The 14,837-nt window shown below is 43.0% G+C and overlaps 1 protein-coding gene and 1 long non-coding RNA gene across 5 annotated transcripts in view; one reads left to right on the forward strand and one right to left on the reverse strand.

The window, feature by feature from the left end:
* b3galnt2 (beta-1,3-N-acetylgalactosaminyltransferase 2) overlaps positions 1-11,099 on the reverse strand; it is a 58,588-nt gene extending 47,489 nt beyond the window's left edge. For all 4 annotated transcript variants that reach the window (XM_073056639.1, XM_073056638.1, XM_073056640.1 and 1 more), the window contains exons 1-3: positions 10,880-11,099; positions 7,404-7,521; positions 6,049-6,149 (exon numbers count right to left, since the gene is read on the reverse strand). In XM_073056639.1, the coding sequence (XP_072912740.1) occupies positions 6,049-6,149; positions 7,404-7,521; positions 10,880-10,988 (328 nt within the window). In that variant the 5' untranslated portion in view covers positions 10,989-11,099. The remainder of the gene's footprint in view (positions 1-6,048; positions 6,150-7,403; positions 7,522-10,879) is intronic.
* Positions 10,840-14,837, forward strand: part of LOC140733387 (uncharacterized) — a 31,032-nt gene continuing 27,034 nt past the window's right edge. The window contains exon 1 of the long non-coding RNA XR_012100274.1: positions 10,840-10,935. This is a non-coding gene — a long non-coding RNA (uncharacterized lncRNA). The remainder of the gene's footprint in view (positions 10,936-14,837) is intronic.

Consider the following 14,837-nt stretch of genomic DNA (forward strand, 5'->3'; position numbering starts at 1 on the left):
CACTTTCTGTAACCAGTGAAGAGTCTTTCAATTCTTGTCTGGGGGATTTTCTCCCATTCTTTCTTGCAAAAGGCTTCTAGTTCTGTGAGATTCTTGGGCCGTCTTGCATGCACTGCTCTTTTGAGGTCTATCCACAGATTTTCAATGATATTTATTTAGGTCAGGGGACTGTAAGGACCACGGCAAAACCTTCAGCTTCCATCCTCTTTTCATCTTCAGCTTTTTTTTTAACAGTGTGATGTTTGCTTCCAGAATTTGTTGGTATTTAATTGAATTCATTCTTCCCTCTACCAGTGAAATGTTTCCCGTGCCACTGGCTGCAACACAGGCCCAAAGTATGATCAATCTACCCCCGTGCTTAATAGTTTGAGAGGTGTCCTTTTCATGAAATTCTGAACCCTTTTTTCTCCAAACATAACTTTGCTCATTGCGGCCCAAAGTTCTATTTTAACTTCATCAGTCCACAGGGCTTGTTTCCAAAATGCATCAGGCTTGTTTAGATGTTCCTTTGCAAACTTCTGATGCTGAATTTTGTGGTGAGGAGGCAGAAAAGGTTTTCTTCTGATGACTCTTCCACAAAAGTCGTATTTGTGCAGATGTTGCTGCACAGTAGAACAGTGAACCACCACTCCAGAGTCTGCTAAATCTTCCTGAAGGTCTTTTGCAGTCAAACGGGGGTTTTGATTTGCCTTTCTAGCAATCCTACAAGCAGTTCTCTCAGAAAGTTCTCTTGGTCTTCCAGAGCTCACCTTGACCTCCACCGTTCCTGTTAACTGCCATTTCTTAATTACATTACGAACTGAGGAAACAGCTACTTGAAAACACTTTGCTATCTTCTTATAGCCTTCTCCTGTTTTGTGGGCATCATTTATTTTAATTTTCAGAGTGCTAGGCAGCTGCTTAGAGGAACCCATGGCTGCTGATTGTTGGGACAAAGTTTGAAGAGTCAGAGTATTTATAAAGCTTTGAAATTTGCATCACCTGGCCTTTCCTAACAATGACTGTGAACACAACATAGCCCTAACAAGCTAATTAAGGTCTGAGACCTTAATTATCTGAGAGCTCAAATCTCTTGGGGTGCCCAAACTTTTGCATGGTGCTCCTTTCCTTTTTTTCACTCTAAAATTGTACAAAACAAAAATAATACACAAATCTTGGTTAAAATGTTGAAAAGAATGTTTCATCTTTAACTTTATGACTTTTGGAATCAGTTCATCTTCTACTCACTTAACTATTCAGAATAACAGAAATTGTGATCAGGGGTGCCCAAACTTTTGCATACCACTGTATGTAGCAACTACTTGAAGACAAACTACAAGTTGGCGAGAGGCTAAGTGAGGGAGTATCGGACTGTTTGCAATGCTTGCAACTATCTGAATTCAAATCGATAAACTACACTTAATCTTTTATTACAAACCAACAATAAAATCATTCAACTCTTCCGTATTTTTTGTAAAATTGGATCAAATGCAAACTAGGACGAGCGCTCAACGAAAGGTATGCACTCCCTACTCACTCCCTCTCTTTGCCGCCAGAGGTTACAGGCATTTAGCCCAGTACAGAGAGATCTTTCCACCACTTTCTGTCAGTTCAATAAGTCAAGTCAAAGTCATTAAGTCAAACAACCAAATAAGTGAAGCTTCTAGAGCTGTAGCTGGAGTTTCTCAAACCTCTGCATCGTGTAGAAGACAGATCTTGATTAGAAGCCTATCCAGATAGCTGAACTCTTCTTCATTGTCTTCTGCGCATTTCCAAAGGGCAAGGTTGGCACAGCTCACTGATGAAGTTGCTCCAAAGACATGTATCACCATTCTAAAGTCCACTGGCTGAGTCACCATCAGGCCACCAGAGAAAAAAAATCAGCAGATCTGCATCTTCCATTGGTACTTCAACCTGATGAAACATTGATTCAATATCTAACATGATCACCACTGGCTCTTTTCTGAATCTGGTTTTGATTCCAGTCAGTGAGCTAGTAAGGCCTGGTCCCTTAAAGCTGAGCATTAAGTGATGTTCCCTGAAATGTCTCTCCACAGTCAAACACAACACAGTTTCCCTTTTCTGGGGTGATAAACACCATGATATGGAATATATCAGACTTGTCCACCACTGTGCTCCAGATCCTCATGCTGAAAGAGTGCGAACAAACCTTTGGAAATGACATCCTTCATGAAAGCTGTGTAAAATGACAAATCCCTCTTAAACCTCCTCCTTCGACTTAGAGCATGCTGTTCAGCAATCTTCCGATTATTCAGCACGCTAACTTCCTTCTTTCTCAAAGGTAAACCAATCTGGTAGTGGCTGTCCACCAGTTTTACAGAATTTACAACCATCTCCATGAACATGTGGTATTCTCTTGACAAACCAGATGGCTTGAATGACTGCATTCAAGAAATCTACCTTGAACTGCCACTGCCAAATCTAATCTGTTCGAAACTGAGATCCTGTTAAATGCCGGCTCTGGGTGTGTACAGTTTCTCCCATTACTGTGGTCTCCTTTCAGTGGTCTATTCACAGTCAAACCCAACTTTCTGTTCACTACCAAAACGTTCCTGTAGTAAAGCCTTAGCCTTGACATATCCTCTCCTATGATCATGCTGGCAACTTCTATCACATTCCCTAGTGACCCCTTGTGTACAGTTAAAGGAAATAGAGGCAGTCACTATAGCTGTCAGTCTTGCTTTCAACACTGTTGTTAAAGTACATAAAGTACATACCCTGACATTCATTTTCGTGTGGCCATACTCAGGAAATCTATAGAATACTGACTATAACAGGATCAATGAAAGATCAGCTAGAGCGCAGAAGACAACTAACTGTGCAAATGCAAATATAACTAAATAGCAATAAATAACAAGAACGTGAGATAATGAGATCGCGTGTCATTGAAAGTGAGATCATTGGTTGTGGGAACATGTCAATGACGGGGCAAGTAAAGTTGAGGTTCAAGAGCCTGTTAGTTGTGGGATAGTAACTATTCTTGAACCTGGTTGTGTGAGTCCTGAGGCTCTTGTACCTTCTACCTGATGGCAGCAGCAAGAAGAGAGCATGACCTGGGTGGTGGGGATCTCTGATGATGGATGTTGTTTCCTATGACAGTGTTTCATGTCGATGTGCTCAGTGGTTGGGAGGGCTTTACCAATGATGTACTGCGCCAAATCTACTACTTTTTGTAGGATTTTCCATTCAAAGGCATTGGTGTTTTCAGATCAAGCTGTGATGCCAGTCAGTCAATACACTCTTTACTACACACCTAGAGAAGTTTGTCAAAGTTTTAGATGTCATGCTGTAGCTCCACAAACTCCTAAGGAAGTAGAGGCACTGTGTATTTTTCTTGCAATTACACTCTGAAATAGTAACACTCAGAAACTTAAAAGTTGCTAATCCTCTCCACCTCTGATCCTCCGACGAGGACTGCCTCTCCTGAAGTCTACAATCAGCCCCTTGGTCTTGCTGACATTGAGTGAGAGGTTGTTATTATGACACCACTCAGCCAGATTTTCGGTCTCCCTCCTGTACACTGATTCGTCACCATCATGGATTCACGAGTAAGTGATACTGCAACGGATCACAGTCAAAGATGAGAATCTCTCTTTCAGGCAAAGATGAAAGCTGCTGCTATGCCATTTAATTTTGTTTCCTCATAATATTGAAAATACTGTTTTGATCTCTATCGTCTGAAACGAGTGCTTTCATGCTGCAAGAGAATGTCCCCATAAACACTCTGAGCTGTCGGATATGACATGGGTTCAGAGTGCCTCATTAGTGCAGGCTGAGAGTAAACACCCTGACCTACCTCTTGTTCACGTTTCCCAGACACTTGAGGAACAAATGAAACAGCATTGACATAGGGTGACTTTGTCTCTCTTTGGGCCTTTTCAGTATAGGAATTCATGCCGTTGGACCGTCCAGTTGCAGCACTTATAGCACTCAACACACTTGAAGCCCTTAGCACACTAACATCAGCCAAATTTACAGCATTTTCTTCCTCCAGCTGAAGCTCCTCCTCTTGCTCTTCCAGTGCATATTTGTCTTTCAATAATTATTGACGTGCCGTTAATACGGCTAAATCAGCCTCTGTTTCAATGCATGCAGAGGAGGTGGCGGAGATAGATTTTCTTCCTGCAGCAGAGCTCCATAAGCTAGTCCTTCTGCTTTCAACATTTAACACACTGTCATTTGGTTTTACATCAACTTGTATGTTATACCTGGAGTCATAACATGCATTGGAACTTGAGAAACATCGTCTCTTGGAAAATGAGGCACGTCTTCAGCAGCATCATACTGAACATGACCATCATTGTGAAATGTTTGTGCCAACTATTGTTTCACATCCTCTTTGAATGTACTGTTGTGTTTATCAATGCTTGTGATCCATCATTTTGTTTTTTCCTGTTAATCCTTGGAAAGTAAAGGAATCACTGTGTGATGTAGCTTCACAAAGATTAGTCAAGTTCTCAAATTGAGATAGCACCTGTGAGGCATTTGCTTTATTTTTCATAAGATCCTTAATTAATGCTATTAAACCCATCATCTTTTTTTTTAGACTCCTTTTGTTTTAGGCTCCTTTTGAAGACCTTCAATTTTATTCACCAAAGCTTGTGTAGTAAGTTTAACTTCTCTCTTGTCAGCCTCCATTTCAGAGCCACTGATGTCAGTCCCATCCTTTGATCCACTCATTCACGAAATGCACCAGCAATACTCTGTTCAATCAACACAGGCAACAACAAACAATCTGTGCCTCCACAGTGCATCAACCAAACCAATTCAAATGTCAGCAAGCAGGGCAATATTTTGGCACTCATGATCTTTGCAAGCCACACAACCAGGGCTTTGAGCACTCCAGTAAAACAGAACAACGAATCATCAGGCAAACAGCAAATGATGGAGCAACAGTTCCCAAAGGACAGACTGCACTGTGCACTCAAACAGTGTTCAATCCACAAATACACAGCATGAATCACAACACAAGGGCAAAGGTAGGTCTGCTGCTTCAGTTGCTGATGTTGCTTACGTACCTTTTCAGTTTTGTGATGGTAATCATCTCAGACCTTTCTTTGCATTCCTTTGTGTTGGAATTCTTTTTCCATCAAAAGGTCCAAACAATCTTCTTCATCCAGAATGTGAAATGATATGTGAAGTAGTCGTGCTGATGGCTTTGCCATACACTGGTGTTCGTTTGGCATAAAAAATATTTCATTGACAAAATGTGGTAACTACTTGAAGACAAACTACTTCGTCAAGAGGCTAGGTGAGGGAGCATCACACTGTATACCGTACTTCCAACTAACTGAAATACAACTCAAAATTGTACGTTTGATCCTTTGTTACAAACCAACAAAAAAATCATTCAACTCTTCCATCATTCATGCAAAATTGCATCAAATTTAAACAAGGACAAATGGTCAACGAAAAATATGCGCTCCCTACTCACCCCCTCTCTAAGCTGCCTAACAGGTGAACAGGTGACTATATTCATTTATTTTTAAACACCACCCAATGCCACACACCGCTCGCTAACCTGTGCCCAAACCCACGTGATAAATTACCTTAACCCAGAGTGAGGATGCACAACACAAATACAATACAGATGACAATAAAATACTCAGCTCCTACAACCTGCATGTTGTAAAGTCAAGCAGCAAACCTCACAGAATTGACAAATGGGAACAAACTAAAGGGTCCAGACACACTGAAACAATGAGGCATTAAAGACAACTATGGCCGTGGACCTGAGGTGGAGCAGGCTGTGGATGGTTGGGACAGTGGAGGAAATATCTCCTGAGCTGATGAAAGTCCATGCTTTTTGTCCTTTTACATGTCCCACCAACATTTCTTTCTTTAAACTGTCTAGACTTCACCCTCCTCTGCCTCTGCATTTGTTTAAAACATGATTACATCTCCAGTTGTTTCTGGAAGGATGTCAACATAAAATGTAAACACTCTCTCAGCTTTTAATTTAGATTTTTTTGCTGCATGTGCACAGGAAGCCTTTTATTGGTCAGGTACATGAAAACGTAGATGTAAACAGCATTCAGTGAGCCTGACCTGGGTCTGTAAAGTTGAGCAGCTGACAGGAGTAAGGGTCCTCCCGGTCCTCATCGGGTATGTCACAGCCATAAGTACCGATTATGAATTTTGCAAGGACACTGCCATAGACAAAAAAAGACAAGAATTTGAATTTCATCAGCACCTGTAATCAAGAGCCCACAGCAAGAACGAATAACTCGCCGTGATACAGCAATTGACCAAAAAGTTGATTAAAATTTCTAACCCAAGCTGCCAGTGTCAGAGTTGAGTCTTTGAAACAAACCATAATCTGGATGCAATCACAAAATATATTTAGTTAATGGACAGATGTAGTGTGAGAATGTAAAAACCCATCATATAAACATCATGATGTCATCACTGTGTGGATATTAGCCCAGTCTTCAATGGGCTTGCAGTCTGTAGTGGAAACATTTTATTTATTTCTATTTTATTGTATGTAGAGATGCAGCATAGTAACAGGCCCTTCCAGCCTAACAAGTCCAAGCCACCTAATTACATCCATGTGACCAATTAACTTACTAACTCATACATCTTCGGGATATGGGAAGAAACAGGAACACCCAGAGGAAACTTATGCAGTCACAGAAAGAACGTATAAACTCCTTACCGATAGCAGCGAATTGAACCCGGGTCACTAGCACTGTTAATAGTGTTATGCTACTGTGTCACCCCCAAGTTGTGAGTAAGTTTTTAACTGTTACACTAAGAAGAAGCATTTCACCATCAAAGCATCTGTATCACAGAGAGCTACAACAAAGAAACAGCCCCTTCAGCCCACTGAATCCACAGCGACCATCCTACCATCCAGTCACACCAATCCTAGATTAATCCGTTTATCTGTACTGGAGCGAGATAAGGTACTGCTTTGTACTTGTTCTTGCAGAAACGTGGCTCCAGGACAACATTCCATGCAATATCAATCTTCAGGCCATGCCACTCAGGGACTTGTGCTAAATATTATTTTGTGACTGTATGTGCTATCATAACTATATGTGCTGTGTGTGGCTGTATGTACAGTGCTCTGGTTCGTTTAGCTGTTTACATGGGTATGGTTGAATGACAATTAAACTTGAACTTGAATTCCCACCTCCGTCTGTAAGGAATCTGTACGTTCCCCTCATGACCATATGGCTTTCTTCCAGGCCCCCACATTTCAAAGACAGACAGGTTAGGATTAGTGAGGTGGACATGCTTTGATGGTGCTGGAGGCATGGGAACTCTTGTGGGCTGCTCTCAACACATCCTCAGTCTTCGTTGATGCAAAACGATGCATTCCACTGTACATGTGCCAAATAAAGCTAATCTAATCTCTTTATTTTTGAAAACTGCTGTGCTTGGTCAAACACACTCACCGGTGGTTCAGTTCTGGTATGTGGCCCAGCCAAGTCTTCCGGAGTGCATTCCGCAAGTCACGATGGTGACGAGCTGACAGTATCCCAATCACAAGATCGTACTGGTCTGTTGTCCACTCTGCAATAAAGAAAGCCAACATCTCGTTAAAGTAGAACAAATTTCAATTGTGTTGTACCTTTCATGACTGCAGTTTATTACAAAACACTACGGCCAATTGGCAATTGCTTTATTATTGTCACATGTAGCAAGGTACAGTGAAAAACTTTGTTTTGCATACCATCCATACTTATCACTTCAAAATGTAAGTACATCGAGGTAGTACAAAGGGACAATAGTAACAGAATGCAGAATATAGTGTAGCAGTAACGTTTACAGTTGAAGTACATCACAAGTAGACAATAAGACCACAATGAGGTAACTGAGGAATTGAGCGTTCAACGATCTCATACAACTTTGAATACACCCATCTTCTTTGATAGTGTCAAGGGATCTTTACGTCTCGATTTAGTATCTCAAAGGCACCATTCCTGCAAGCTATTAAACAGTGCAAGCTCTTCCTAATTTGGTATCCCTGCTGTCTGCTATAGGGCAAGTCATCGTCAAGTTCTTCTCAACCAGCTTGTTTCTGCTCCCCGAGTCACAGTGTGGATCCTACCCACCTCGAGGCAAAGTAGACAATGTCTCCAAGAGAAATGCTGGAAGGAACATGGCCATTTTTTGATCTCACTAACACCTTTGACTTCCTCAACTGAGAAGGAAAATGGAGCAACTTTCTAAAATTTGACTGTGCTCAAATTCTTGTCCAGCAGATGTCAACGAACTGACAGTAAGCAAAACTGTGGTCCTCAGACTGAGATGGTGGACAATTCTCAGCATTTCTCCTCAGTCCTTCCTGTCACCCTGTTGCACCACACTTCCAATAAACTTCCCACTTGCATGAAGCTATTCAATATGACAAACAGAAAACTCTTCACTGTCACCACTCACGACCAAAGATGTTGCAAATTCAGTCACTGAGCTTCAGTCCTCAGATAAGGCTTACCTATGTACAAGGACACAAGGGAATAGGAGCAGGAGCATCAGGCTTGTCAACCCCACCCTGCCAGTGGCCTCAACTCCCCTCCATTTCTCCAAACCCATCTATCCGTCAACCTATAAACATTCAAAAGTTCAAAGTAAATTTATTATCACATCCTTCTTATAGTGTGACATAACTAAAGCTTTACAAGCTGTACCATAACATGCCTGTCCTGGCACTCTATGCCCATCTAATGAGGGTGGGCATCGCATATGCCTTATCCACCACTGCTGCCACCTTCAGTTACAGATTTATCACGTGCACATCAAAACATACAGTGAGATGCATTGGTTGCATTAACAACCAACACATCCAAGGATGTGTTGGGGCAGCATCACCACACATTTCGGTGCCAACATAGCATGCCCACCTTGTTCAGCCGAACAGCACAAAGCCAGGACCCAGGACAGGCCATCTCCAGGCCTGCAACCTGCAGTCCGGGGCCTGGTCAAGTGCTCTCACAGACATTGGGCCTCAGAGAGAGGAAGTTATGGATGATGGGCAGGTTGTGAGGGGAGGGAAGGGGTAAAGGAACAAAGAAAGGGTGGGTAGAACTGATGGAAGGTAAAGGAATCGATGCTGATGCCGTCAGTTTGGAGACTACCAAGGCAGAATATGAGGTGTTGGTCCTCCATTCTGCACCTAGCCTCAACGTGCCAGTACAAGTGCCCCTGGACAGACATGTCAGTGTGGGAATGGCAAAGCACACAATTCTGGAGGAACTCAGCAGGTCAGGCAGCATGAACTGCTGGGGGTGTTGTGGATAGTGTAGAAGGTTGCCATAGATTACAAAAGGACATTGATAACTTGTAGAACGGGCTGAGAAGTGACAGATGACATTCAATTTGCAAAAGTGTAATGTAATGCACTGTGGAAAGTCAAAGTTGAAGATAGAGCACAGGGTTAATTGCAGAATTTATAGCAGTGTGGAGGAACAGAAGGATCTTAGGGACCACGTCCATAGATCCCTCAAAGTTAATATGGTGATTAAGTTCAAGAGCTGCAAGAACATGAGATAGGAGCAGAATTAGGCTATTTGGCCCATTGAGTGTTCCATCATGGCTGATTTATTATAGCTGCAGCTCTTTAAAACTCTGGAGTACTCCACACATGGAGTGTTGAGTTCAGTTCTAGTTTCTGGAAAGAAGTGACAACTTAAGCAAAGGTGCACAGAAGATTGAGCAGGATGCTGCCTGGATTAGAGATGATGTCTTATGAGGAAAGGCTGAGTGAGCTAGGGCTTTTCTCTTTGGAGTGAAGGAAGGTGAGAGGTGATGTGACAGAAGTGTATAGGATGATCAGAGGCATAGAATGGACAGTCTTTTTCCCAGGGCAGCAATGAGGGCATAATTAAAGGTTAATATGGGAGTTAAGCATAAAAGTAATTCAAGATTGTTTAATGTCATTTCCAGTACACAAGTGTAAAGGAGAATGAAGTAATTGTTTCTCCAGATCCGACATGGCACAAAAAACACAATAAATATGAATGCAGAAAATAATTTATACACGTAGATTGATTTTATCTAAAGTAACTTAATTTATTTAAAGTAACTTCTACTTTACAAAAAGACCACTCGACAACTTGATGGCCAAAAGAGCATCTTTATCTGGGACGGCAAATGATATTTACAATACAGAGGCTTCCAGGTACCTCGTGTGGCATGGGTGGAGGAACTATATACAATGCATACCGGGAGTAAAAAGAGCGGAAGTAAAGACCCCGCCAACCCCGGATCCCGCCTCTTGCTACCAACAGCTTCCTGATTAGTATTAACTTACTTTTAATAATACTCACATTACAACAACATCCATAACATGACGCTAGGCACAGGAGCATCTGCACATAAGGTGACTGGCAGGAAATTATATAGTGGTGATGAGGTGGGTGGAGGTGTAAGCAGCCTTACTACTTGGGGAAAGTTAACTATTTTTGAGTCTGGTGTCTTGGAGTAGGTTAAAAGTTTGGCACAACATCGTGGGCCGAAGGGTTTATACTGTGTTATATAGTTCTATGATCTCAGGGTCTTGTCCCGAAGTGTTAATTTCCCTTCATGGATGCTGCCTGACCTGCAGAGTTCCTCCAGCTGAAGGTTTCCATCATCTGCAGAACCTCTTGTGTGGCAGCGTGGTTATGGAAAGTGGAATTCATATGGGAAGACACAGGGAAATCCTTGCCACAGCGGCAGATGGAGCGAAAGTTCTCAAGGGAGGAAAGGATCACCACCCCGACAGATGAGATGCAGGGCTGATTGGGCTGACGTCACGCAACCCCTCCAGCCGAGTAGTGACGTCACACTCCACCCCTCCCCCAGCCGCCAGCAGACGACGTCACCTCCCCCCCACCCCCACTCCCGGCGCCCGACCGAGCAGTTCAGTGACGGTTAAATGCACCATTACCTCGCCACTGGAAGAAGTGGCCGCGCATGGAGTCGAGCCGCAGGCCGAAGTGAACGGTAATGGCGAGGGCACAAAAACAGGTCGCCGCCAGCACAGCCACGCTCCGCATTGATTGTCATATAAGCACCGTTTCCAACGGCTCCACTTGCCCGTTGTCCACCAACAGTGCAGTCACTGCTTTCTCTTACCACTGATAGCGCAGGGGGCCTACTTATCGCAAGTTGTGCGCAGCCGTGTTCTGCGCGGTGGGTTCTGGGAGTTGTAGTTTCTTTATACTGTAAATCTCGGCAGCAGATGCTGGAAGCTAAGTTAATATTTTAGATGAATAAACGTTTGAACAGAAACAAAACTAAGGAAAGTATTGCTGCAGTGTTGTGGAGCCGTGACGTTAACTTTGTTCCTCTGACTGATCTGAGAATTCCCAGCGTTCTTTTGATTTTATTGAAGGTTTTCCAACAGCTCCTGATTTATTTACACATTTTGATTACCCTTGAATTCAAGGATCAACTTTATTCGCCATATACATTTACATGTATTAGTAGTTTTGGCGCAACATGAAGCAAAAATAAACATTCAGTAATCAAAGTTCAAAGTAAATTTATTATCAAAGTACTGTACATATGTTACCATATCTAACCCTGAGATTCATTTTCTCAGGGGCATACTCAGTAAATCCATAATAGAATAATTACTATAATAATTATTATATTATTATATATTATCGAGCTGCAGCTCGATGACCTTCGCCTGTTCAGGGAGAGTGAGGAGGTGATAGAGAGGAGTTACAGGCAGGTGGTCACTCCGGGGCCACGGGAGGCAGATAGGTGGGTCACGGTCAGGAAGGGGAAGGGGCAGGTACTAGAGAGTACCCCAGTGGCTGTACCCCTTGACAATAAGTACTCATGTTTGAGTACTGTTGGGGGGGACAGCCTACCTGGAGGAAGTGACAGTGGCCGGGCCTCCGGCACAGAGGACGGCCCTGTAGCTCAGTAGGGTAGGGATAGAAGAAAGAGGACCATAGTAATAGAGGACTCGATAGTCAGGGGTTCAGACAGGCGGTTCCGTGGAGGTGATCGGGAGTCCCGGATGGTAGTTTGCCTCCCTGGTGCCAGGGTCCGGGATGTTTCTGATCGCGTCCAAGATATCCTGAAGTGGGAGGGTGAGGAGCCAGAGGTCGTGGTACATGTAGGTACCAGTGACATAGGTAGGAAAGGGGAAGAGGTCCTGAAACGAGAGTATAGGGAGTTAGGAAGGCAGTTAAGAAGAAGGACCGCAAAGGTAGTAATCTCAGGATTACTGCCTGTGCCACGTGACAATGAGAGTAGGAATGGAATTAGGTGGAGGATGAATGCGAGGTTGAGGGATTGGAGCAGGGGGCAGGGATTCAAGTTTCTGGATCATTGGGACCTCTTCTGGGGCAGGCGTGACCTGTTCAAGAAGGACGGGTTACACTTGAATCCTGGGGGGACCAATATCCTAGCGGGGAGGTTTGCTAGGGCTACAGGGCAGACTTTAAACTAGTAAGATGGGGGGGCGGAAATCAATTTGAGGAAACTATGAGAGAGGAGGTTAGTTCACCAGTAGAGCAAGTAAGTAGACAGTGTGTGAGGGAGGAAAGGCAGGTGATGGAGAAGGGATGCGCTCAGCCCGAAGTTGTAGGGGAGAAGAAAGAAAAGGATAATAAATTTGAATGCATTGCTAGGGATGAAAAGAGAGGAGGAGGTGGAGAGTATCTTAAATGTATCTATTTTAATGCTAGGAGCATTGTAAGAAAGGTGGATGAGCTTAAAGTGTGGATTGATACCTGGAATTATAATGTTGTAGCTATTAGTGAAACATGGTTGCAGGAAGGGTGTGATTGGCAACTAAATATTCCTGGATTTAGTTGCTTCAGGTGTGATAGAGTAGGAGGGGCCAGAGGAGGAGGTGTTGCATTGCTTGTCCGAGAAAATCTTATGGCGGTGCTTTGGAAGGATAGATTACAGAGCTCCTCTAGGGAGATTATTTGGGTGGAATTGAGGAATGGGAAAGGTGTAGCAAAACTGATAGGAGTGGATTATAGGCCACCTAATGGGGAGCGTGAGTTGGAAGAGCAAATGTGTAAGGAGATAGCAGATATTTGTAGTAAACACAAGGTGGTGATTGTGGGAGATTTTAATTTTCCACACATAGATTGGGAAGCTCATTCTGTAAAAGGGCTGGATGGTTTAGAGTTTGTGAAATGTGTGCAGGATAGTTTTTTGCAACAATACATAGAAGTACCGACTAGAGATGGGGCAGTGTTGGATCTCCTGTTAGGGAATGCGATAGGTCAGCTGACAGATGTATGTGTTGGGGAGCACTTCGGGTCCAGTGATCACAATAGCATTAGCTTCAATATAATTATGGAGAAGGACAGGACTGGACCTAGAGTTGAGATTTTTGATTGGAGAAAGGCTAACTTTGAGGAGATGCGCAGGGATTTAGAGAGAGTGGATTGGGTCAAGTTGTTTTATGGGAAGGATGTAATAGAGAAATGGAGGTCATTTAAGGGTGAAATTATGAGGGTACAGAATCTTTATGTTCCTGGTCGGTTGAAAGGAAAGGTTAAAGGTTTGAAAGCGCCATGGTTTTCAAGGGATATTAGAAACTTGGTTCGAAAAAAGAGGGATGTCTACAATAGATATAGGCAGCATGGAGTAAAGGAATTGCTCGAGGAATATAAAGAATGTAAAAGGAAACTTAAGAAAGAGATTAGAAAAGCTAAAAGAAGTTACGAGTTTGGTTTGGCAAATAAGGTGGAAGTAAATCCAAAAGGCTTCTACAGTTATATTAAAAGCAAGAGGATAGTGAGGGATAAAATTGGTCCCTTAGAGAATCAGGGTGGTCAGCTATGTGTGGAGCCGAGGGAGATGGGAGAGATTTTGAACGATTTCTTCTCTTTGGTATTCACTAAGGAGAAGGATATTGAATGGTGTAAGGTGTGGGAAACAAGTAAGGAAGTTATGGAACCTATGACAATTAAAGAGGTGGAAGTACTGGCGCTTTTAAGAAATTTAAAAGTGGATAAATCTCCGGGTCCTGACCGGATATTCCCCAGGACCTTGAGGGAAGTTTGTGTAGAGATAGCAGGAGCTCTGACGGAGATCTTTCAGATGTCATTAGAAACGGGGATTGTGCCGGAGGATTGGCGTATTGCTCATGTGGTTCCATTGTTTAAAAAGGGTTCTAGAAGTAAGCCTGGCAATTATAGACCTGTCAGTTTGACATCAGTGGTGGGTAAATTAATGGAAAGTATTCTTAGAGATAGTATTTATAATTATCTGGATAGACAGGATCTGATTAGGAGTAGCCAGCATGGATTTGTGCGTGGAAGGTCATGTTTGACAAACCTTATTGAATTTTTTGAAGTAGTTACGAGGAATGTTGATGAGGGGAAGGCAGTGGATGTAGTCTATATGGACTTCAGCAAGGCCTTTGACAAAGTTCCACATGGAAGGTTAGTTAAGAAGGTTCAGTCGTTAGGTATTAATGCTGGAGTAATAAAATGGATTCAACAGTGGCTAGATGGGAGATGCCAGAGAGTAGTGGTGGATAATTGTTTATCGGGATGGAGGCCGGTGACTAGCGGGGTGCCTCAGGGATCTGTTTTGGGCCCAATGTTGTTTGTAATATACATAAATGATCTGGATGATGGGGTGGTAAATTGGATTAGTAAGTATGCTGATGATACTAAGGTAGGAGGTGTTGTGGATAATGAGGTGGGTTTTCAAAGCTTGCAGGGAGATTTATGCCGGTTAGAAGAATGGGCTGAACGTTGGCAGATGGAGTTTAATGCTGAGAAGTGTGAGGTTCTACATTTTGGCAGGAATAATCCAAATAGAACATACAGGGTAAATGGTAGGGCATTGAGGAATGCAGTGGAACAGAGAGATCTAGGAATAACAGTGCATAGTTCCCTGAAGGTGGAGTCTCATGT

The sequence above is a fragment of the Hemitrygon akajei genome, chromosome 9 (genome assembly GCF_048418815.1).
Source record: "Hemitrygon akajei chromosome 9, sHemAka1.3, whole genome shotgun sequence".
Classification (NCBI taxonomy): Eukaryota; Metazoa; Chordata; class Chondrichthyes; order Myliobatiformes; family Dasyatidae; genus Hemitrygon; species Hemitrygon akajei.